Source organism: Drosophila arizonae, chromosome 3, assembly GCF_054131065.1.
Source record: "Drosophila arizonae isolate 15081-1271.41 chromosome 3, UAZ_ARI_1.0, whole genome shotgun sequence".
Lineage (NCBI taxonomy): Eukaryota > Metazoa > Arthropoda > Insecta > Diptera > Drosophilidae > Drosophila > Drosophila arizonae.
Genome location: NC_142923.1, coordinates 33,330,830 through 33,355,027, shown reverse-complemented (window position 1 = coordinate 33,355,027; position 24,198 = coordinate 33,330,830). Strand labels below are relative to the sequence as shown.

At 41.0% G+C, this 24,198-nt stretch overlaps 1 protein-coding gene across 2 annotated transcripts; it reads right to left on the bottom strand.

Annotated features, from left to right (window-relative positions):
• Positions 1 to 4,563: 4,563 nt before the first annotated feature.
• On the bottom strand, positions 4,564 to 13,730 carry LOC149270133 (uncharacterized). 2 transcript variants are annotated; one of them, XM_089466330.1, is made up of 3 exons: positions 13,012 to 13,730; positions 12,497 to 12,589; positions 4,564 to 12,434 (listed from the first exon to the last, which is right to left on the bottom strand). In XM_089466330.1, exon 3 carries the CDS (start codon positions 10,030 to 10,032, stop codon positions 6,946 to 6,948), a length of 3,087 nt encoding a protein of 1,028 aa, XP_089322456.1. In that variant the 5' UTR covers positions 10,033 to 12,434; positions 12,497 to 12,589; positions 13,012 to 13,730; the 3' UTR covers positions 4,564 to 6,945. The 2 variants fall into 2 exon arrangements, with proteins under 2 accessions (XP_089322456.1, XP_089322454.1); XM_089466328.1 differs by having other exon boundaries at positions 12,497 to 13,730.
• Between the last annotated feature and the right edge of the window lie 10,468 nt (positions 13,731 to 24,198).

Here is a 24,198-nt window from a genome sequence, read left to right as displayed (position 1 = left end):
GTATTGCTACCCAAGGCTGGCAAACCACTAGATGAGCCATCTTCGTACAGACCGATCTGTCTCTTAGACACCATGGGAAAGGTGTTTGAGAAACTGATCTGCTCTAGGCTGGAGACTGCGATTGCAAGCGCCGGAGGCCTGTCACCAAACCAATTTGGATTCCGGAAGGCCCGGTCAACAACGGACGCGCTTAACAAAGTTGTCGGTCTGGCCACTTCCGCTATTCAAGGCACCAGATGGAGGCACGGGACGAAGGAATACTGCATCATCGCGACCCTGGATGTAAGGAATGCCTTCAATACAGCTAGTTGGGATATGATACTGAATGCGCTGTCACAATATAATATCCCTAAATATCTAAGAGAGATAATAAAGAGCTACTTCAGAGGAAGAACACTGGTATACAACACGAGTGAGGGTCCCCAAACTCATACAGTGTCAGCTGGAGTACCCCAAGGCTCTGTGCTGGGGCCTCTCCTATGGAACATCATGTACGACGGCGTACTGCGCTTGGAACTACCAGCAGGCGCGCACACCATTGGCTTTGCTGATGATGTAGCTGTCGTAGCCATAGGAAAGGAGCTCAAAGATACAGAGGATATGTGCAGCGAAAGTATCAATCGCATACGAAGCTGGTTGACAGGAGCTGGGCTCGAGCTAGCGGCACACAAGACCGAAGTTGTACTAGTCAGCAGTCGCAAAAGAGTGGAAACTGCCAATATAAAGATCGGCAGCGTCACCATTGCGTCAAAGAGGGCGATAAAATATCTTGGTGTCATGATAGACACAAGATTAACTTTCCGCGAGCACTTAGAATATGTGCATAAAAAGGCAGCTGATTCTTGTAGAGCTCTCTCGAGAATCATGCTTAACACGCGGGGACCTAAACAGCAACGACGTCTCCTCCTAATGAGCGTCATTAGGTCTGTCATCCTCTATGCTGCGCCAATATGGGCAAGAGCGATGGCAACGCCGAGCTACAGCCGAGGCATTTGCGTGATCTACAGGCTGAGCGCAATCAGAGTCAGCTGCGCTTTCAGGACTATCTCCGATGACGCGGCGCTCGTCATAGCCGGTATGGTGCCACTGGAGTATTTGGTCGCCGAAGCCGTGGAGCGGAATTCGCACGGGCCTACGCGACTCAACGTTGTCAGGGCGAACAGCATCGCACGATGGCAAAGAAAGTGGAATAGCTCAGCTAAAGGGCGGTGGACGCACAAGCTCATCCCGGAGCTTGAACCATGGGTTAACCGCAAACATGGCGAGGTTAACTTCTACCTTACGCAGATCCTCTCGGGTCATGGATGCTTTCGGAGCTATTTGAAGCGCTTTGGCCACGAGGAATCTGACGAGTGCCCCTGGTGCGAGCGAGGGCATGTGGAAGACGCCAACCACATTCTTTTCGAATGTGGACGGTTCCTGGAGGAGAGGCGTCGTCTGGAAGAGGCAGTGGGCCGCTCCATCAGAGCGGACAACATTGTCAACGCCATGCTGGAATCGGGAACTAACAAGCACCTTCGCGGCCACGGTGATGATGGAGCTCCGCAGAGTCGAGCGATCGAGAAGACGAGCTGTCCCAGGCTAAGGTAGTGCATAGTGCTTGCGAAGCAATGCTTTACGGCCGTCCCGCAAGCACCGCGCGCTATCCTAGCCACCACGCAACTTGCAATTTGTTATAATTTTGTCAATAAATGAATATAAAAAAAAAAAAAACCCACGCATAAACACGCATGGGCTGCAGTGTGCGCTTACTATGAGAACTTAATTGTTTAATAACTTTTTTTGTGGACGTACGATCTTCACGAAACTTTCAGATTATGATTATAACATGAATGTACATGTAATTGCCAGAGCACAATTCTCTAGTATTTGAAATACGCTTTTTACAAAAGTGAGGGTGAGGGGGTGAATTTAAGGGTGGGGGGTAAATTTTAACAAAAACCGAAATTGTATAAATTGCATATAAGCACATATAAAAAATTTTTAGACTCTAGCAATAAAGGTGTAGAAGATATAATTTTATAACTGGTTTTCGATAAGGTTTTTTATCGATAAAAAAAAGATTGGGATGAGTTATAGATTTTTAATGGTAAACTCGATATCCGCGCTGTAATTACGAACATTTTACAAAAAATTTGAAGTCTCTAGCTCTTATATCTTCGGAAATCGACGCGTTCAAACATACGGACAGACGGACAGACAGACAGACGGACAGGGCCAAATCAACTCAGCTCGTCACCCCGATCAAGAATATATATACTTTGTGGGGTCTGCCACGCCTCCTTCTGCCTGTTACATACATTTCAACAAAACCATTATACCCTGATTTCCCATTTTCAATGGGTTCAGGGTATAACAAGTAAGAAAGCTCCAGTCGAGACTGCTCGACTACGAGATACCCTGAACCCTCTAAGCTGATATTCTAATTATTCTGCACCTCTTTTGTGCACACATACATACACATGCATCCACACGCACGCATAAGCCTGCGCTCTGCTAACTGCGCAGTAAGCAGCGACTGCGCTTGGGCTGCGCTGCAGTGTGGGCAATATTATGAGAATTTATTTGTCTTTTGTAGACGTACGATCTTCATGAAACTTTCAGAGTGTAATCATATGGTGAATATGTGTGTACATTCCAAAGCACAAGTCTCTAGTACTTGAAATGCGTTTTTTACAAATTGGCGGAGAAGGGGGCGTGGCATCCAAAATCTGTAAATTACAAAATCTTTGTATCGATTAACTTTATATACAACACAAATATGAAGACTCCAGGTCTAAAAATTTTCAAATTAGGCTAAAAAAACAAAATCAATTTTTCGATTATTCTCGATAAAAAAGTTATCGGACGATTTATCGAACAAATAAATCAAACTCGTACTGCGTATGGCACACACGAGTATGCATGCCAAATTTCAGCTCTCTAGCTCTTATAACTTCTGATATCGACGCACTCATACGGACGGGCGGACGGACGGACGGACGGACAGACGGACAGGGCTATATCGACTCAGCTCGTCACGCTGATCAAGAATATATATACTTTGTGGGGTCTGCCACGCCTCCTTCTGCCCGTTACATACTTTTTCACAAAACCATTATACCCTGATTTCCCATTTTCAATGGGTTCAGGGTATAAAAACTAAAAATTTTTATTATTTGGTCCAAACCCCTTATAAGCAATAATTTTGTTTACTCTTTTGGCATGCTCTCAGCCAAACTTTGAATCATTTCTTTCGGAATTCGCCTCCTCTTCGCTTCTACGCGCTCCCATAAGCTGTCTATGTTCTCATCATACTGTCCCAGCCGTCTTTTCACTATGAACCACAGATTTTCAATTGGGTTGAAGTCGGGATAGGATTTTTATATAGACTCTATATGAATGGAGCGAACATTAGCTTAAAATTCTGCTTTCCAATCCATTCCTTAATAATCTTTACAGTATGTTTTGGATCGCCATCTTGTTGAAAACCCTTTCTCTTTGGGGACACGCCCAGTTATCAATGAAATTGGGATGATGGCTTTGCAGAATATTCATGTAATACTTTTTCCGCATTATACCTTCTACTCTATGTAGATTATCAACGTTCCACCAAGTAAAGCATCGCCGAACCATAACGCTGCCGCAGCCATGTTTGACAATTTTCTTTACATGATGTCGTTGAATGCGTTCCCCAGGTCTGCACCAGCAATATTGCTTTCCATATGATTGGAAACGGTTAAATTTTAATTCATCTGACCAAACAACTCGTTTCTAATCATCAATGCTCCAGTTTTTGTGATCCCTTGCAAATTTCAAATGCGCCTTCACATTCTTTTCGGACAATGCAGGTTTGTTTTTTTAACGAATGATACAAATCTGAAGCCACGAATTTCTCTTCTAGCAGTCAATTTGCTAACATTTTTATTAATTGCTAGAGAAGCACCTTTGGTGCTAGCAGCAACATTCATTTTCGACACCATTAGACAAGCATCAGACTCCGACAACAGTTTCTTGCAACCTTTGAGTTTTCGGAGTCAAATTTCGGCTAATACCAAGCTTTTCGGCAATAGTACGTGAAGGAAAGCCTTTCCCGGTCAGGCACACACCACAATTTATACCCTGAACCCATTTTCAATGGGAAATCAGGGTATAATGGTATTGTTAAAAGTATGTAACAGGCAGAAGGAGGCGTGGCAGACCCCATAAAGAATATTTATTCTTGGTCAGGGCGACGGGCTGAGTCGATTTACCTCTGTCCGTCTGTCCGCATGTTTGAACACGTCGATCTCAGAAGATATAAGAGCTAGAGACTAATTTTTTTCCCTAGGTCCGTGTATAACCCCGTTATTTTGTTATCGATTAAACACATCCAACCAATAATAAATTTTTATCACCTACATCTTTAAAGCTAGACTCTCCAAATTTTATATGTACACTTATATGTACACTTAAATACAATTTCGTTTTTTGTTAAAATTTACCCCCACCCCTAATTCACCCCCTCAAACTCACATTTGTAATAGGCGTATTTCAAATACTAGAGACTTGCAAATACATGCATTGTTTGAAGCTGCCGAGCTTTTTCGACAACTCTGGCTCCAATCATTTACGAAGGCAAAAAATAAAAACCAAAACGATATAATTTAGCTTATTATTTATTAATTTAATGCCGAGTCTGTGGACACTGTTTAGGCAAAGTTAGTTCGATGCGAGGGTGACAAATTTGTAGGTGTTGCGCGAATGAAGACTATTTTTGTACAGAGTTTAAAAGAATATAAATAAAGAGGAGTATGCAATTAACAGAGCGGATGAGATTTACATATGTATGTGTGTTATGCTTTGTTATGTGCAAGAGTGCGCTAACAGCGAATGAGAATGACAAAGGCAAGAGATTAACTTAAGAGAAGCTTATTTAACTATTAAGAGCAATTATTAGCTGCTGCGCCGAACATCCTCCCCACCGTTAAAATACCATGACTTTTAACAGGATCATCAACCGGAAGGACGCACAGCTTATTGACAGCTCGACGTATAGTTCCAGTGGGTGTACGCAGAACAGCGACTCTCACGGATCCATCGGCTCCAGCAATGATCTCAACGACCCGGGCTAATGACCACTTCAAAGGTGGCAGGTTTTCATCTTTTACACAGACGACATCGTTGACCTTGATAGAAGGCCGTGGGGTCCGCCATTTTCCACGCTGTTGCAGAATTGTGAGGTATTCCTCACTCCATCGCTTCCAAAACAACTGCTGTATGTATGTCATACGCTGCCAGCGATCGAGGCGATTGCAGTTAATCCGAGATAGATCTGGTTTGGGGAAGTCGATAAGTGGTCGACCAATCAGGAAATGTCCTGGAGTGAGAACTCCAAGATCATCAGGGTTTTCTGAAATTGGAACAAGAGGACGAGAATTGATTATAGCCTGAATTTGGCACACCAATGTGCGCAGTTCATCGAAACCAAGAAGTGCCGATCCCAGGAGGTATGAATTTCCAATCGAAGCTATTGTTGATGCAGTAGTTGTGAACTTCAGTACGATGTTCCTGGCTCAAAAATAAACGTCTCAGATCCGCCAACTCGTTCCGTGCACCCACAAAGTTGGTTGCGTTGTCTGACCAGATGCATGTTGGAATGCCGCGCGTACTAACGAAACTCTTGAGGGCGCCGAAAAATGCAGCTGTCGACAGATCCTTTGCAAGCTCCAGCCATACAGCCTTAGTTGTGAAACAAACGAACACGCAGACGTAGCATTTTACTGATGCTCTATTTCGTCCATAGGGCTTGTAATAAAAAGGTCCACAATAGTCAACTCCAGTGATTGTGAATGCCGGTGAGCACTGTGCACGCTCCTTAGGCAAGTCTGCCATTATATGCTCAACTAGGCGAGGCCGGGATCTGCAGCAAATTATGCATTTTCGCAATGCTCGGGCAACAGTTTTCATGCCGCCTATGGGCCAAAACTGCAATCGAATAGCTGCAAGCAAAGCCTGCGGTCCGGCATGGTGATGCATTTGATGAAAATGGGATATTATAGCGAAGGTTAAGGGATGGTTTTTGGGTAAAATAATTGGGTGACGCGTATCGAAGCCGAGAGTAGAATGCCCCAAACGACCACCAACTCTTAGTAGACCAAAATCATCCATAAACGGAAATAGCGAAAGAATGGCGCTTGACGAGTGTATATTCCTTCCATTCTGTAGGGCAGAGTATTCCGGTTGCAACTGAGCTCTTTGAGCAAGACGACATAATAGGAACGATCCTTGACGCAGATCATCCGATGATAACTCAGGTGATTTTATTTTCCGGATGAATTTATGAACATAACCAAAGATTCGCTTCATTATTCCGAATGAATTTATGTACTTGAATGACAAAGAGATGTCCACATGCTCTGCCGACAGCAAGACTCTTTGAAGCATTTCAGGCAAGCATGCTTCAGACAAGCAGTGCCTAGGCCAATAACATTTTTCCTCTTGCAAAAAAGAAGGTCCATGCATCCATAATTTCGAGTGCAAGAGCTCTAACTGTGCTGCTCCTTTAGATAACATATCTGCAGGATTCATCTCAGTTGGCACGTAATGCCACTCCATGCCGATTGTGAGCTGCTGTATGGCACAAACCTTGTTAGCAACAAAAACATTTAATTTGGATGGCTCTTCCTTTAGCCAAGACAAGACCACCGCTGAATCTGACCAGCAATGCATCTCACATTCGAACAAGTTCAGTTTCTCTATCTCGCTTATCAAGTTATGCAGCGCATAACTCAAGCTTAGGCACAGTGAGGGTCTTTAGTGGGGCGACTCTAGCCTTGGAACAGAGTAGATGCACTTTAACAGCATTATTCTTCGATGACCGAACATAAACACAAGAGCCATAGGCCTGAAGGCTAGCATCGCAGAAGGCATGTAATTCAACTCTTGCTTTACGTTGGAGTACATAACGAGGAAAGGTTGCATTGCTCACTTGATGAAAGTCCTTACAAAATTCGCTCCAAATCGTTTCCATTGTAGCTTGTCTCTCCACATGCGTTGTAAGATGATTTTTGCCCTAGTTAATGTTGGTCCGATCAAACCTAACGGATCGTAGCATCGCGCAATGGTTGACACAACTGAACGTTTTGTGTGTTTTCCAACACTAATTTTGGGCTCGAAAGTGAATACGAAGCTATCCTTTCGAGGCTCCCAGATGAGTCCAAGAGTTTTTGTCACATCGGTCCCATCGCCGAGTTTGAGCAAACTCTCCTGCTCGATTTCTGGAACTCCGCGAAGAATGTTGATTGAGTTTGAGCACCATTTTCTCAATTTGAAGTTGCCTCGCTCAAGAAGATTTTTAGTTTGTTCCATTATGTCGCGAACTTCTTCAACTGAATTGCCTCCTGAGATCAGATCGTCAACATAGAAATCTCGCAAAACAGTTTTAGCTCCTAGGGGGTATGATGACGACTCATCCATTGCTAATTGGTGCATTGCACGAATAGCCAAAAAAGAAGCGGGCTTAGTCCCATAAGTGACGGTATTCAATTTGAAGACTAGAATGTCGTCGTCTGATGAGTTTCGCCATAAGATACATTGAAGCGTTGCATCAGGCTCTGAAACCTTCACACACCTATACATTTTACTAATATCACCTGTAAGTGCAATGGAAAATGTGCGAAAACGAACGAGTGTGTGAAACAATGTAGCTTGTATGGTCGGTCCTGACATAAGAATATCATTTAATGAAAGCCCAGATGTGGTAACAGCCGAACCGTCGAATACCACTCTTAGCTTTGTTGTCGAACTTTCTTCTTTGTATACACAATGATGAGGCAAGAAGTATTTGCATTTAGAAATCTCTGCGCAGGGCACCGGTGACATATGGCTTAGATCAATATATTCTTTCATAAATGCAGAGTATTTTTCCTTCATAGCATGATTTCGAGCAAACTTACGCTCCAAATTTAAGAGCCGACGCTTGGCCTGCACATAAGAGTCGCCCAAAGATTCGAAGCCTTGCTTTTTTGGCAAGCAGACTAAGTATTCCCCTGAAGACAATCGACGATGAGTTGCGATGAAATGCTGCTGACAGTGGAGCTCCTCTGTTGTTACCTTGGCGATAGGTTCGAAAACGTGCTCCACTTCCCAAAATTGACGAACCAAATAATCAAGCAGAGCGCTGTGTTTGGTATCATCCCAAAGTCTTTGAGTTGCGATGAACGATGAGAGTTTGGAGGCCGATCGCCCGCCACCTGGTATGATCCAACCGAGTTGAGTTTTCTGCAAGACTGGCAACCCAGGTGCCAACATAATTTGCCCAATACACAACAGCTCAAAGAAAAGACCAGCTCCGATGAGAAGATCGATCCGCTGTGACTTATAAAATAAGGGATCAGATAACTTTATATTTGAGGGTATGTTCCAACTATTAGTAGACATTGAAATTCCAGGCTGATTATCAGTAATCGTCTTGGCGATGATTGCGCTGATGGTAGTTGAGTAATCTGAAATCCGCGATTTCAGAACGAGATCGACTGAGTATCCTTCAGTTGAGAAGCTAGCATCTCCAATGCAAGAAACTGCAGTAAGCGACTTTCTTTTTCGGAGCTGAAGCTGATTAGCGAATTGCGTGGTAAAAAAGTGAAGTTGAGATCCTGGATCTAAGAGTACACGACACGGAACGAGTGTTCCAGCTCGATTCTTAACAAGGATTATAGCAGTGGCTAGAAGCACAACATCAGACGAATGAGGCGACAGATGAGCTTGAGGCAAAGAAGGTGACATTGCAACCATAGCAGAGGAACGTATTGCATTTGTTTGTTGGACAGTGTTGGATGTATCTACTGAAGATTGATTGTAATGCAATAAGGTATGGTGCTTCGATTGACAAGTGCGGCAGGTACTAGATTTGCAATCTTTCAGCTGATGCCCCTTTCTTAGGCAATTTAGGCACAGAGCGAGTCTCTTGGCCTCCTTATGTCGTGCAATGGGTGGCAATTGCTCAAAACGCTTACATTGAAATATCATGTGGCTCGTGTCTTCGCAAAAGACACAACGACTGGGAGTTTTGGAAGCAAGAAATGATTTTCTTAAATGTGTACTCACGATCTTCCCTGACTTGCCAACCTGACCATCCTGCAAAACTTGATCCACATTTTCAAGCATTCGACACCGCTCTTGCAAGAACGTTGACAACTTGGCCCACGACGGTAACTCATTTGCTGATGATCGTTCCTCCCATTTGGCCTGAGTGCATTTGTCCAATTTCTGCAACACTGTTTGCACGATGATACAATCAGCGACTTCTTCCCTCGATGCAAGAGAATCCATAGCACGAATGTGAGATGTAACCTTATCCGCCAACTGCCTCAGTCTGCCCACAGATGAATCTGCCTTCTCAAGCCCAAATATCGCTCTGATGTGTGCCTGTAAAATAAAACGTTTATTATCAAATCGACGTTGAAGAATATCCAGAGCGACGCTATAGTTAGCCCTATTTATTTCCAATGAGCCGATGGTATCCAGCGCAGCACCACTTAAGCAGGACCGAAGATGTTGGAGCTTCTCAATAGGGCTGAGATCAGAGTCAGCATCTATGATCGTTTTGAACATAGAGAAAAAGTTTTCCCACTCAGTATAGATTCCACTAAATTTTGGCAATTCCAACTGCGGCAAACGCGACCGATTTGACATAATGAGCACTGGATTAGCATTTGTAAAGCTTGTATTAAGTGTCGAAGAAAACTGTTGATTTGGCCGACTTCCCAGTTCACGTTGAAGCAGGGCCTTAAACTTCAGTAGAATTGATTCAAATTTCGCAGGTAAATCACTGGATATGGACTCAAAATCTGATTCTTCTAAGTTCGTGTGAACCGCATCGAAATTTGACTCTAATTTGGTGATTGAGTCCAAAAGTACACGTAAATCACACGAATCCATATGGCTTAATTTGTCCGCGTCTGATTCGGCATATAGAATTTCGAGTCTATCGAACAGCGCTTTCGTTTTACGCTTTAGATAAGTGACCTGAGATGCAGGCACTTGATCAGCACTCGATTCTAAATTATTCATTTTTTTTTATTTTAGTCACAAATGTAGTCAATTATGTTCACTTTTGCAACAGCACTTGCAATTGTAACGCTAATGTACAAGCTAATAGTTCCACTTATGCACATATAATTTATCTGCACATTTTATATGAAAGCCCACTGTACGTATATACATATGTATGTACGTGTGTGATCGAGACAACTATTTTCGGAATAGCTGTGCAGACGCTACATAAAAGGCGCTAAACGCGATAATCCACGGACGAAAGAAAAAATGATAAAGATAATCAGAATGCAAAGCCACTGCATGCAGATTATCTGAGTTTTGATTTATGTATGTGTGTGTGTGTGTGTGTGTGTCTTCTACGATTGACACAGCTTTTTAGGTTTGCGCGCTTTCTATGCAGATGCAGCTGAGAAGGCGCCAACCGCGACGAACGAAACGGCAATTAAAAGAGGATGTAAAAAACTCATGACAATTGCATACACATACATATACGCAGTTCGAACGAAATGTTAAATGTTTTACAAGGTTGTGTCACAATGAAATTGATAATTTGAATGCACTATCTTGCACAAATGTTTTGTAAATTTCACTGATGAGCGACGCCAATATGGTGTAATAACTTTTGACGCGCTAAGCGAGCACCACAGAGTGTATTAGGATCACGTTGGGGTCACCAAAATGTTTGAAGCTGCCGAGCTTTTTCGACAACTCTGGCTCCAATCATTTACGAAGGCAAAAAATAAAAACCAAAACGATATAATTTAGCTTATTATTTATTAATTTAATGTTTAGGCAAAGTTATTTCGATGCGAGGGTGACAAATTTGTAGGTGTTGCGTGAATGAAGACTATTTTTATACAGAGTTTAAAAGAATATAAATAAAGAGGAGTATGCAATTAACAGAGCGGATGAGATTTACATATGTATGTGTGTTATGCTTTGTCATGTGCAAGAGTGCGCTAACAACGAATAAGAATGACAAAGGAAAGAGATTAACTTAAGAGCAATTATTAGCTGCTGCGCCGAACATGCATATCTATGTTATACTCATAATTTGAAAGTTTCATGAAGATCGTCCATCGACAACTTAAGTTATTTATGCGTGCCTGTGTATGTCTTTATGTGTATTTGCATGTGCGAATAATTATTAAAATGTATTTCGATGTATTTAAAAATATAAATGAAATACAAAACTCATTTTATGAAATATAAAAATATTTTGAAACAATTAAAAAGATTAACACCAGTTGCATCGCTCGGGATTCGAACCCGCGACTTCTCGATCGAGCGTCACGCAGCTACTCACTACACCACCTCACTTTCAGAAGCCGCTTTGGCAAAACCGAAATAGATTCACTGCTGCAGCGCACATCTAGCAAAACTAAATCAAACTAACTGCTGATGTGATTCTAAGAATCTGCTAGAATAACCAAACTATTAAAAACGCACATTTAGTATGGTTGAAATTTCAATTTCGGTATATTTAAAAATATAAATTAAAGAGAAAACTCATTTATCAAAATAAAAAATATTTTGAAGCAATTAAAAAAATTAACATCAGTTTCACCGATCAGGATTCGAACAGCGACTTCTCGATCGAGTGTCATGCCGCTACTTACTACGCCACCTCACCTTTGAAAGCTGTGCTGTAGCTTCTGCACGTAAGTTTGTTAATTGGCCAAATATTTGATTAATTTTTATTAATTTTTGACTGAACGGAATTTAATTAAACTTTCAGCATATGATCTACATATTATATTGAATATTTGAGAAATTTAAAAAAATTAAGAATCATTCACAATTAGCTATAGTGGCATCTAACTTGAACTTGAATGTTTTTACTCGATAAAAACATAATGGGATGATTTATCGAATTTGAAAAGCATACACGACATCCGCGCTGTATTGTACCCTCAAGAATATATATACTTTGTGGGGTCTGCCACGCCTCCTTCTGCCTGTTACATACATTTCAACAAAACCATTATACCCTGATTTCCCATTGAAAATGGGTATAAGTATAATCACTGTATATATGTACATACATATGTTTATTTTTTCAAAACATACGTTTTTATAGAATCTGCACTTTGGTTAGATCTTAAATCTGTCAGCAGAAGCTTCAGAGCAGAAAAAGCCCTTTACACCGAAACCTGGGTGGCAGGCATTGAATGAACATAATGTCCACGTTTAAGTCTATAGGCGTTGGCGAATATCCATAAATATCGGCTTTGGCCAATTTGAGCTCCGGTTCGTCCTTTTCCTCAGACTCTGCCAGACGCAACCTCAATGGAGTTCAAGTAGGCATTCAAAAATGAACATGTGCTTTGCGATGTCAATTCAAGCCCATAGTCCGGTTGGGTCGACGATGTCTGTGAGGTTTTTGGAGAAGTTCCTTTATCAGTTGTTTGGCTCTCCTGATAAAGAAGCAAAAAACGTAATTATTAATTGCTATTAAATAGGGCTCTATTAGGCTCACATTCTTATTTAAGGCAAGTATTTGGCGCATCAATCCTACCAAATGATTGCCGCCAGCCGAAGTGGATTCTTCAGAAGAAGAATCCGCCGAATTCTGGGATCCAAATAAATTGAAGAGAGAATGACTTCATGACATGTACTCATCGGCATTGCACTCCTGAAGGGACGCTTACAAATTTTGCAAACCGTAACTTCTTGGTCCACTTTAAAACAAAACAAGTAAGAAAGCTCTAGTCGAGACTGCTCGACTACGAGATCCCCTGAACCCTTCGAGCAATAGCTATTTCAATCATTTTTCGCGTCTTTCTGATTACGTAAAACACACGCACACAAACACACACATGCATACACCCACACGCACACACATACACACATATATTCACACACATATTTACACACAAGCACCCACGCCTAACTCTTAAGTTTTGAATGAAGTCTTTATTAGAGGCCTGCATGAGTATGCTTGCTTGTGGTCGTCTTCCAAATATACTGATACTTGCAAGTGTTTGAGCATACCAAGCATTGCTGCAAAACTAAACGAATGGTACTCGAAGTCGCCAAGTATTCTGTTTTACTTTACTTCTTACGCTTTAAGCAGGGTAAAACAAAAACCTTGACAAACGAAATGAAACAAAACGAAGAGCGAGTAACGTCAAAAAAAATTGTACGGTACTTTTACTTTGAGCGCCGTTGCTGAGCAAAAATCAGGCTAGAATTGGCTAAAAATTGAAAATAAATGCTAGAATAGCAACCTAGATTATAACAAGTAAGAAAGCTCTAGTCGAGACTACTCGACTACGAGATCCCCTGAACCCTTGGAGTAATAGCTATTTCAATAATTTTTCGCGACTTTCAGCTTACACAAGAAACACGCACACACACACACACACACACACACACACACACACACACACACACACACACACACACATACACGCACGCACACACGGGCATACATACACACACATACACACACACACACATACACAAACAATTACATACATATACACACACAAGCATATACACGCATGGGCGGCAGTGAGCGCTTACTATGAGAACTTAATTGTTTAATAACTTCTTTTGTGGACGTACGATCTTCATGAAACTTTCAGATTATGATTATAACATGAATATGCATGTAACTACCAAAGCACAAGTCTCTAGTATTTGAAATACGCTTTTTACAAAAGTGATGGTCAGGGGGTGAATTTAAGGGTGGGGGGTTAATTTTAACAAAAACCGAAATTGTATAAATTGCATATAAGCATACATTAAAAATTTGGAGACTCTAGCTATAAAGGTGTAGAAGATATAATTTTATAACTGGGTTTCGATAAGGTTTTTTATCGATAAAAAAAGATCGGGATGAGTTATCGATTTTTAATGATAAACTTGATATGCGCGCTGTAATTACGGACATTTTAAAAAAAATTTGAAGTCTCTAGCTCTTATATCTTCTGAAATCGACGCGTTCATACATACGGACAGACGGACAGACGGACAGACGGACGGACGGACAGACGGACAGACGGACAGACAGACGGACAGGGCCAAATCAACTCAGCTCGTCGCCCTGACCAAGAATATATATACTTTGTGGGGTCTGCCACGCCTCCTTCTCCCTGTTACATACATTTCAACAAAACCATTATACCCTGATTTCCCATTGAAAATGGGTTCAGGGTATAAAAACTAACTGATATGTTTAGAAACTAACATTTTTTTCTTTTTTGCTGAAATGCAAAATGTTTTATAGTCTACTCAGTAATATGCTGCAATAACTGGCATCACTAGCTGATAGCTAAAACGAAAACAATACTTGAATTATGCTTTATCGTTTCCTTCGTTCGTTGCTTCCTTTCTGTACAAGCATCTTCATACCGAAATGTTCGGTATGTGAGCAATGCTCGTTTTGTTTCGTTCGTCCACGATGCTTTGGCTTACACTATTTGAACAAAACGAAACAGTGTGAAACCAAGCACCACCAAGACACGGGTGTCTCGTTTAGCGTTTGAGACGTATTCGTGCAGACCTCTAGTCTTTATTCAGAAAAATGTCTTAAACTCTAACAATATTTAAGATTAGGCCGCGTTTTGGCGCTGACGGTGACACCGACAGGGAAGCGGCTGCTATATATATATAAAAAAGAGAAAGAGTTGCATGTCTAATGTAGGTCATATGCCCTGTTGGGTCAAACATGCTGACCTTGCGCATGTTAGGCTGTTAGTGTCCCCATTCAGCTGGAAACTCAGATTACACATGCACTAGAACAGTGCTTTTGATATTTATTGCTAATACTTGCAATAATTTTTTACAGTATTTAGTCAACATAATGGACATGCTACACCTCCCCTTTTAGAAAAATAATATCATAATGTAGCTATTTATAACGATTTGTGGTATTACAATAATATATAACAATAATATATATATAACTATAAATTTTAATTTAATAATATTTTATTTATTTTGTAAAAAAGTTAATTTTAGCCTGGGGCAAAATCAGTCAGACTCAGTAGAGAAGCCATTTCGATCAGGAGGTTAATATAAAATGGGAGAAAAAAGGGGCAAATAAGAAAAGTGGGGGAAATAAGAAAATTCAGCACGCTTTATTTCGGATTCACTACTTCTTTATTTCTATTTTTATACCCTGAACCCATTTTCAATGGGAAATCAGGGTATAATGGTTTTGTTGAAATGTATGTAACAGGCAGAAGGAGGCGTGGCAGACTCCACAAAGTATATATATTCTTGATCAGGGTGACGAGCTGAGTCGATTTGGTAATGTCCGTCTGTCCGTATGTATGAACGCTCCGATTTCCGAAGATATAAAAGCTAGAGACCTCAAATTTTTTTAAAATGTCCATATTGTTGAAGGTTTTTCTTAAATGAAACACGGTATATGTAGGCGCAACACAAAAAGTTTATTTAACACAATATTCAGTAACAAGTACACTTCTTCACGTACCGCGACGATTTGAACTTAACTAACCGAGCCGACACACTGACATTGATCTTACACAATGAACTTACTGAATGAACTTTGGCTCGACTTACAGCACGCTTATATACCTACTTCTACTGCATATCGAATGTTCTGGATGTCTCCTTATGCTTCTATGTTTGCGTCTATTTCATAATCCAGAACATTCGGTTTCTTATTCTAGAGACAAATGTGCGATCAGCCGACGACTGTGTTTACCGTTAGCTCAAATGCCCACTTGATGATGAGTTTTTCGAGATCAATCCTCAACACCCTCCCTAAAACTCAACATCTCTATAACAAATTTGTCCCTTATTCCTCATTCCCAATTTCTCTCTTAGATACAAAAATCTGGGCTTTGGCAAAGCTTTAGTAAAAATGTCAGCGATCTGCTCTTCACTCTTTACATACCTTACATCTATCTCACCTTTCTCAAATAAATCGCGTACAAAATGATATTTAACATCTATATGTTTGCTTCGTTGATGAAATTCAGGATTTTTGATTAGCTTAATCGCACTTATATTATCTATAAACAAGATGTAGTTACTTAAATTAATGTTACAATCAAAAAACAATTTCTTTAGCCATATCATTTCCTTACTTGCTAGAGCTGCACTTACATATTCGGCTTCTGTTGTTGATAAAGATACACATTGTTGTTTTTTACTTTGCCACGTTATTGCAGCATTCGCATATTTACACAAAATTCCAGATGTAGATTTCCGAGTTTTCTTATCACCTGCATAATCAGCATCACTATATGTCTCAAAAATATTATTATTTTTACTGTATAAAATTCCCAAATCCATCGTTCCTTTCAAATAACGAAATATTCTCTTAACTAACGTCCAGTGATGCTGCTTCGGGTTTTCTAGCTCTCGGGAAACTACATTAACAGAAAAACTTATATCTGGCCTTGAAACAACTTGTAAAATCATTAAATTTCCTATTGCTTCGCGGTAAGGTGCATTACAATTATTTTGTTCAGATACATTTTCAATTTTATTATTTTCGTATTCACTTTCATTAGTCTCACTTTCAGAATTGTCAACTAAAATTTCAGGTTTTTTAAACTGAGCTGTAAAGTTTTCTGGTTTAAAACATACATCTCTACTTATAATTACATCTCTCATATTTGGAACATATACACGATATCCTTTGCAATTTTCAACGTATCCTACTATAAATCCTTTAATATACTTTTTATCTAATTTTCTCCTTTTTTCTTTTGGTACATGTACAAAACATTCAGTCCCGAAAATTTTAAGATTTCCGATATCTGGCTCTTTCTTGAACCACAACTCATATGGAGTTTTATTCCCATGTTTTGTTGGACCTGTGCGGTTAATTACATAAACTGCAGTGTTTACTGCTTCTGCCCATAGAAATAATGGTAACTCAGAATTAGAATGCAACATTGATCGTGCAGCTTCAATAATAGTTCTATTCTCACGTTCCGCAACTCCATTCTGTTCAGGTGTATAAGGAGCATTAACAATATGTTTTATTCCCTTCTTATTAAAGAACAATTTAACTTCTTTATTAATATATTCTCTACCCCCATCGCTGTGAATTTCTTTAATGTTTTCATGAAATTGATTCTGAATTGCCTGAATAAAAATTTGGAGTTTTTCAAATACTTCCGACTTATGACGTATAAAATAAACTTCCCGATAACTTGAATAATCATCTTTAAAGCTAACAAAATACAACTTTTTACCAATAGACTCTACCTCTATCGGACCGCAAACATCAGTATGAATTATCTCTCGTGTCTTTGTTGCACGGTCAATATTTTTGTGAAATGTTAGCCGATGCTGCTTCCCATAAGCACATCCTTCACAAAAGAAATCATTTTCTAGAAAATCAATATTCTTATTTTTCAAATAATCGCGAACATGTCGAACGTTTTGATGACAAAACCTCTCGTGCCATACTTGTAAAGAATCACTTTCTTTCGATTCTATTTTTCTTGTTAAATTACACAATTTTGGCATCGAAACATTCGCATCTAATTTTAATAAGTTTCCGAACCTAGAACCCGTTGCAATTATTTTATTATCACGTCTCAACAAACACTGTGTTCCTTTATTTTTAATAAGACAATCAACACCCCTTTTTGCAGCTGACATAATAGAAAATAAATTGTAAACTATTTCCGGAACATACAAAACATCAAACATTGTCGTCGCCCTTTTATTATTATTGACATAAGTTTCAATATCAATATTACCTTTTCCGTGCGCTGTGATATATTTACCGTTACCTACGCCTATCCTCAGGGGCTCCAAAAATTCTTCATAAGTAGAATACCAATCTCGACGCCTTGACATGTGATCAGAAGTTCCTGAGTCGATCACCCACACGTCATCTTCTCTGCCGTCCCTGCTCGCAATCAATCCTTTCCTCGATGATTCACCCGATTCTCCTTGATTATTTTCCGCTTGACTTCCTGCATTTCTCCTTTGGTGACAGGTGTTGCTCTTGTGGCCTTTCTTCTTGCATATATAACACCTGTAGCAGTCCTTCTTCAGATGTCCCATCACGCCGCAGTTATAGCACTTCATAATTTTCTTCTTATTTTCATGTTCTCTTTTATTTTTTCCGTTGTCGGCAACTAACGCTGTTGACTCTTCAGGTACCACTTCTTGTTCTTTTGACCGCATTTCTTCTGTCATTAAACGAGTCGTCAAATTGTTCAATGTTCTTTTGCTGTCTTCGACCGAATCCCACGCACTATGAAAATAGTTAAACTTTTGAGGCAAAGATGACAGGATTCGCGACATTAACATTGTTTCAGGCACAGCACTTCCAAGATTTTTCATCTTGCTCCACAAAACTTCCAACTTTGAAATATTGTAGTCCACACTCTCACTTTCAATCCATTTGAAATCAAAAAATTGTTTCTGAATAGCCGATAAATTTTCTTCTGATTTCATATCATACACTGAGTTCAATTTTATCCACATTTCTCTTGCTGTTTTGCAGCTCACAATCAATTCCATCGGTCTTCTCTCGATAGAATGAATAATTATTTTCCTTGCAGTCTTATCAGCTTTCAAGAACCTTTTCGAGTCTCTCTCGTATGTTGCAGACTCCTGTGTCGGACACGTCAAACTACCTTCACAAACGGCAAGAACATCGTCGTCTTCTTCCAATAGCGTACGAATCATAAAACACCACAAATGCCAATTGTCTTTGTCGCGTAATCGTTCAATTCTCATATTTAATGGCTCCATTTTCATTGTCTTTATTTAGTTACAAATTTGCCACTAATTCACTTTTGTACTTGCACTCGATTTCACACTACATTACACGTTTAGCACTGTCTGGGCCCATAACCTGTTGAAGGTTTTTCTTAAATGAAACACGGTATATGTAGGCGCAACACAAAAAGTTTATTTAACACAATATTCAGTAACAAGTACACTTCTTCACGTACCGCGACGATTTGAACTTAACTAACCGAGCCGACACACTGACATTGATCTTACACAATGAACTTACTGAATGAACTTTGGCTCGACTTACAGCACGCTTATATACCTACTTCTACTGCATATCGAATGTTCTGGATGTCTCCTTATGCTTCTATGTTTGCGTCTATTTCATAATCCAGAACATTCGGTTTCTTATTCTAGAGACAAATGTGCGATCAGCCGACGACTGTGTTTACCGTTAGCTCAAATGCCCACTTGATGATGAGTTTTTCGAGATCAATCCTCAACACATATTTACATCGCTGATATCGAGCTTATCATTAAAAATCGATAACTCATCCCGATATTTACTTATCGATAAAAAACCTTATCGAAAACCAGTTATAAAATTATATCTTCTACACCTTTATTGCTAGTCTCCAAATTTTTAACGTATGCTTATATGCAATTTATATAATTTCGGTTTTTGTTAAAATTTACCCCCCCACCTCTAAATTCACCCCCTCACCCTCACTTTTGTAAAAAGCGTATTTCAAATACTAGGGACTTGTGCTTTGGCAAATACATGCATATTCATGTTATAATCATAATCTGAAAGTTTCGTATGTTCACAAAAAAAGTCTTCATAGTAAGCGCACACTGCAGCCCATGCGTGTTTATGCGTGTGTGTATTTATTTTTATACCCTGAACCCATTGAAAATGGGAAATCAGGGTATAATGGTTTTGTTGAAATGTATGTAACAGGCAGAAGGAGGCGTGGCAGACCCCACAAAGTATATATATTCTTGATCAGGGCGACGAGCTGAGTCGATTTGGCCCTGTCCGTCTGTCTGTCTGTCCGTCTGTCCGTCTGTCCGTATGTTTGAACGCGTCGATTTCCGAAGATATAAGAGCTAGAGACTTGAATTTTTTTTTAAAATGACCGTTTATACAGCGCGGACGTCGAGTTTGCTTTTAAAATTCGATAAATCATCCCGTTATATTTTTATCGAGTATAAACATTCAAGTTCAAATCAGATGCCACTATAGCTAATTGTGAATGTTTTTCTTTTTTCAAATTTCTCAAATATTCAATATAATATGTAGATCATATGCTGAAAGTTTCATTAAATTCCGTTCAGTCAAAAATTAATAAAAAATAATCAAATATTTGGCCAATTAACAAACGCACGTGCAGCAGCTACAACAAAAACATTCGTTGAATCACATCAGCTGTTAGTTTCGTTTAGTTTTGGTAGATGGCGCAGCAGCAGTGAATCTATTTGAGTTTTGCCAGCGCCACTAGCAGGAGTGGGGTGGCCTAGTGTGTTAGCTGCATGACGCTCGATCGAGAAGTCCGCGGTTCGAATCCCGGTCGATGCAACCAATGTAAGTTTTTTTTTAATTGTTTCAAAATATTTTTATATTTTCATAAATGAGTTTTCTATTTATTTATATTTTTGAATACACCGAAATTGAAATTTTAACTATACTTTATGTGCGTTTTTAATAGTTTGGTTATTCTAGCAGATTCTTAGAATCACATCAGCAGTTAGTTTCGTTTATTTTTGGTAGATGGCGCTGCAGCAGTGAATCTATTTGAGTTTTGCCAGCGCCACTAGCAGGAGTGAGGTGGCCTAGTGTGTTAGCTGCATGACGCTTGATCGAGAAGTCGCGGTTCGAATCCCGATCGATGCAACTGATGGTAATTTTTTTTTAATTGTTTCAAAATATTTTTATATTTTATTAAATGAGTTTGGTATTTTATTTATATTTTTAAATACATCGAAATTGAAATTTCAGCCATACTAAATGAGCATTTTTATTTGTTGGGTTCAGGGTAGTATCTAGTCGAGCACTCTCGACTAGAATTTTCTTACTTGTTTTATATTCATTTATTGACAAAATTATATAACAAATTGCAAGTTGCGTGGTGGCTACCTTAACCTGGGACAGCTCGTCTTCTCAGTCGCCCGACTCTGCGGAGCTCCATCATCACCGTGGCCGCGAAGGTGCTTGTTAGTCCCCAAGCTTCCTCCGATTCTAGCATGGCGTTGACTAAGTTGTCCGCTCTGATAGAGCGGCCCACTGCCACTTCCAGGCGACGCCTCTCCTCCAGGAACCGTCCACATTCGAAAAGAATGTGGTTGGCGTCTTCCACATGCCCTCGCACGCACCAGGGCACTCGTCAGATTCTTCGTGGCCAAAGCGCTTCAAATAGCTCCGAAAGCATCCATGACCCGAGAGGATCTGCGTAAGGTAGAAGTTAACCTCGCCATGTTTGCGGTTAACCCATGGTTCAAGCTCCGGGATGAGCTTGTGCGTCCACCGCCCTTTAGCTGAGCTATTCCACCTTCTTTGCCATCGTGCGATGCTGTTCGCCCTGACAACGTTGAGTCGCGTAGGCCCGTGCGAATTCCGCTCCACGGCTTCGGCGACCAAATACTCCAGTGGCACCATACCGGCTATGACGAGCGCCGCGTCATCGGAGATAGTCCTGAAAGCGCAGCTCACTCTGATTGCGCTCAGCCTGTAGATCGCGCAAATGCCTCGGCTGTAGCTCGGCGTTGCCATCGCTCTTGCCCATATTGGCGCAGCATAGAGGATGACAGACCTAATGACGCTCATTAGGAGACGTCGTTGCTGTTTAGGTCCCCGCGTGTTAAGCATGATTCTCGAGAGAGCTCTACAAAAATCAGCTGCCTTTTTATGCACATACTCTAAGTGCTCGCGGAAAGTTAGCTTGTGTCTATCATGACACCAAGATATCTTATCGCCCTCTTTGACGCAATGGTGACGCTGCCGATCTTTATATTGGCAGTTTCCACTCTTTTGCGACTGCTGACTAGTACAACTTCGGTCTTGTGTGCCGCTAGCTCGAGCCCAGCTCCTGTCAACCAGCTTCGTATGCGATTGATACTTTCGCTGCACATATCCTCTGTATCTTTCAGCTCCTTTCCTATGGCTACGACAGCTACATCATCAGCAAAGCCAATGGTGTGCGCGCCTGCTGGTAGTTCCAAGCGCAGTACGCCGACGTACATGATGTTCCATAGGAGAGGCCCCAGCACTGAGCCTTGGGGTACTCCAGCTGACACTGTATGAGTTTGGGGACCCTCACTCGTGTTGTATACCAGTGTTCTTCCTTTGAAGTAGTTCTTTATTATCTCTCTTAGATATTTAGGGATATTATATTGTGACAGCGCATTCAGTATCATATCCCAACTAGCTGTGTTGAAGGCATTTCTTACATCCAGGGTCGCGATGATGCGGTATTCCTTCGTCCCGTGCCTCCATCTGGTGCCTTGAATAGCGGAAGTGGCCAGACCAACAACTTTGTTAAGCGCGTCCGTTGTTGCCCGGGCCTTCCGGAATCCATATTCGGCTGAGTCGCAAAACTGTAAAAAACATTCTCTTTTGCTTGCCCGAATGGCCTTCTTCAGCTGTCTTCTAGCTGCTGGTAAGCTAACTGTTTCTCAAAAAACGTTGACCTACCGCGAGCCCGTTGGTAGCTTCTTCTCGCCTGGATGCATTTGCGACGAATGTCACCTATTTGCGTATTCCACCAATACGTAGGCTCATGTTGTCGCGTGAACTGCTTGCGGCGTAACATGCTGCTATTGCAGGCATTCTGTATTTGGGCTACCATTTGGCATGTCCTGGGACGTTTTTGCATAGGCTTTCGTCCTTTAACGACTGTCCAGCTGCTCTGGTTTGTCTGTCGAGCGGCCTGGTTTGAAGTTTCAGCTGTAGCCCGTAGAGCCATTGGTTCTTTTGGGCTCGCTGCACTTCTATTGGACCTCGGCTTTTTTGAGGGAGTTTTCCTCTGTTCGGAGGCAGACCGCTTGGGAGTATTGCTACCTATTGTAGCACTAATGCTCGCTGCCTTAACATTTTCGCCTACTTTTTTGAGTGGCGTGGTCTGCACTTCACAGTTTTTAACCGAACGGTTGCAGAACGCTTCGGCCGTCTTGTGAAGGCTGACCAGCCTAGCCCGCTCCTCTCTCATTAAGGCATTTATATGCCGCTGACCCCCAAATAAGGCAGACAAACCCTCTAGTGTAGCTCCTATTTGAGCTAACGCTTCTTTTAGTGACTTGGGTGCCTGGTACTCAGCTACTGGAGCCTGGTTAGAAGTCGACGGCTGCGCCAACGCCCTCTGTTGTTGCTGCGGCGATCACTGCAACGAAGAACGAAGCGCAAAAGCTTGCAGCTCGTCCTCCATCATTGCATCCATTTCTGCTCCGACTACCACGGCGTGAAGCCTGTAGTGGACAATGGCTACTAATATAATCTGAGTTTACAACCCGCAGTAGCTTAAACTCAACCTGACTACAGCGATAGCCCGAAAGTGTGTACTACTTTTAATAACTGCTACTTCACTCCAGCAGCTAGGTTGCTGTCTTTGCTAAGGCTTAGCAACTCACCAACGTTAGTGAGCAGCTGATTGCCCGATGCAATTTCCAGCACTACTAACAGCTGTTAGAGTGAATGCACCTGATTTTTATTATTGTGCAAGTGTGACGCCTAAAGTAACAAAATTTACGCGCCCACAAAAGACAAGGAAAGGAAAGAAGCCCTGACGCCAAAACAATGACGCTATCGCCCCCCCTCTCTTGCACCACCGAATTATACCGCTTGGGAATTCCACTAACCGCCGCCGCAGTCTCTGGTAGTTTTTTTGAGGTCGCTGGGTACGCCGCGCCCACAGCAAACACGTTGACTTCAGTTCTTTCCACTTTCCACAAACTAACAGTGACAGTTTTCGGTCGTGCTCTCATATTATACAATAGTACAGAAGTAAATAAACAAATGTAGTCAGTCAGTCTACGGCACAGCCTCAGGCGAACCTAACTATTCATAAACAAGTAAGAAAACTCTAGTCGAGACTGCTCGACTAGGAGATACCAAGAACCCTCTAATCTGATATTTACTCTGCACTTCTTTTCGCCACCCATACATACACACGCACGTATTAGAACGCACTCTGCTAACTGCGCAATAAGCAGCGACTGCGCTTGGGCTGCGCTGTGGTGTGGGCAACATTATAAGAATTTATTTGTTGAATATTTTAATTTCTAGACGTACAATCTTATTGAAACTTTCAGAACATAATCAAAGTGTTCAAATGTATGTACATTCCAAAGCACAAAGGTGATGATGAGGTGGTGGATATCGGGGTGGTTGGTAAATTACAACAAAAACCGAAATTATATAAAATACATATAAGTCTACATATAAAATTTGCAAGCTCTAGCTCTAAAGGTGTCTATAATGTTTTTGATCGATAATAAAAT

Excerpts from the sequence above, each read along its gene's own strand:
- LOC149270133 (XM_089466328.1), bottom strand. The coding sequence starts at position 10,032 with ATGAATAATTTAGAATCGAGTGCTGATCAAGTGCCTGCATCTCAGGTC.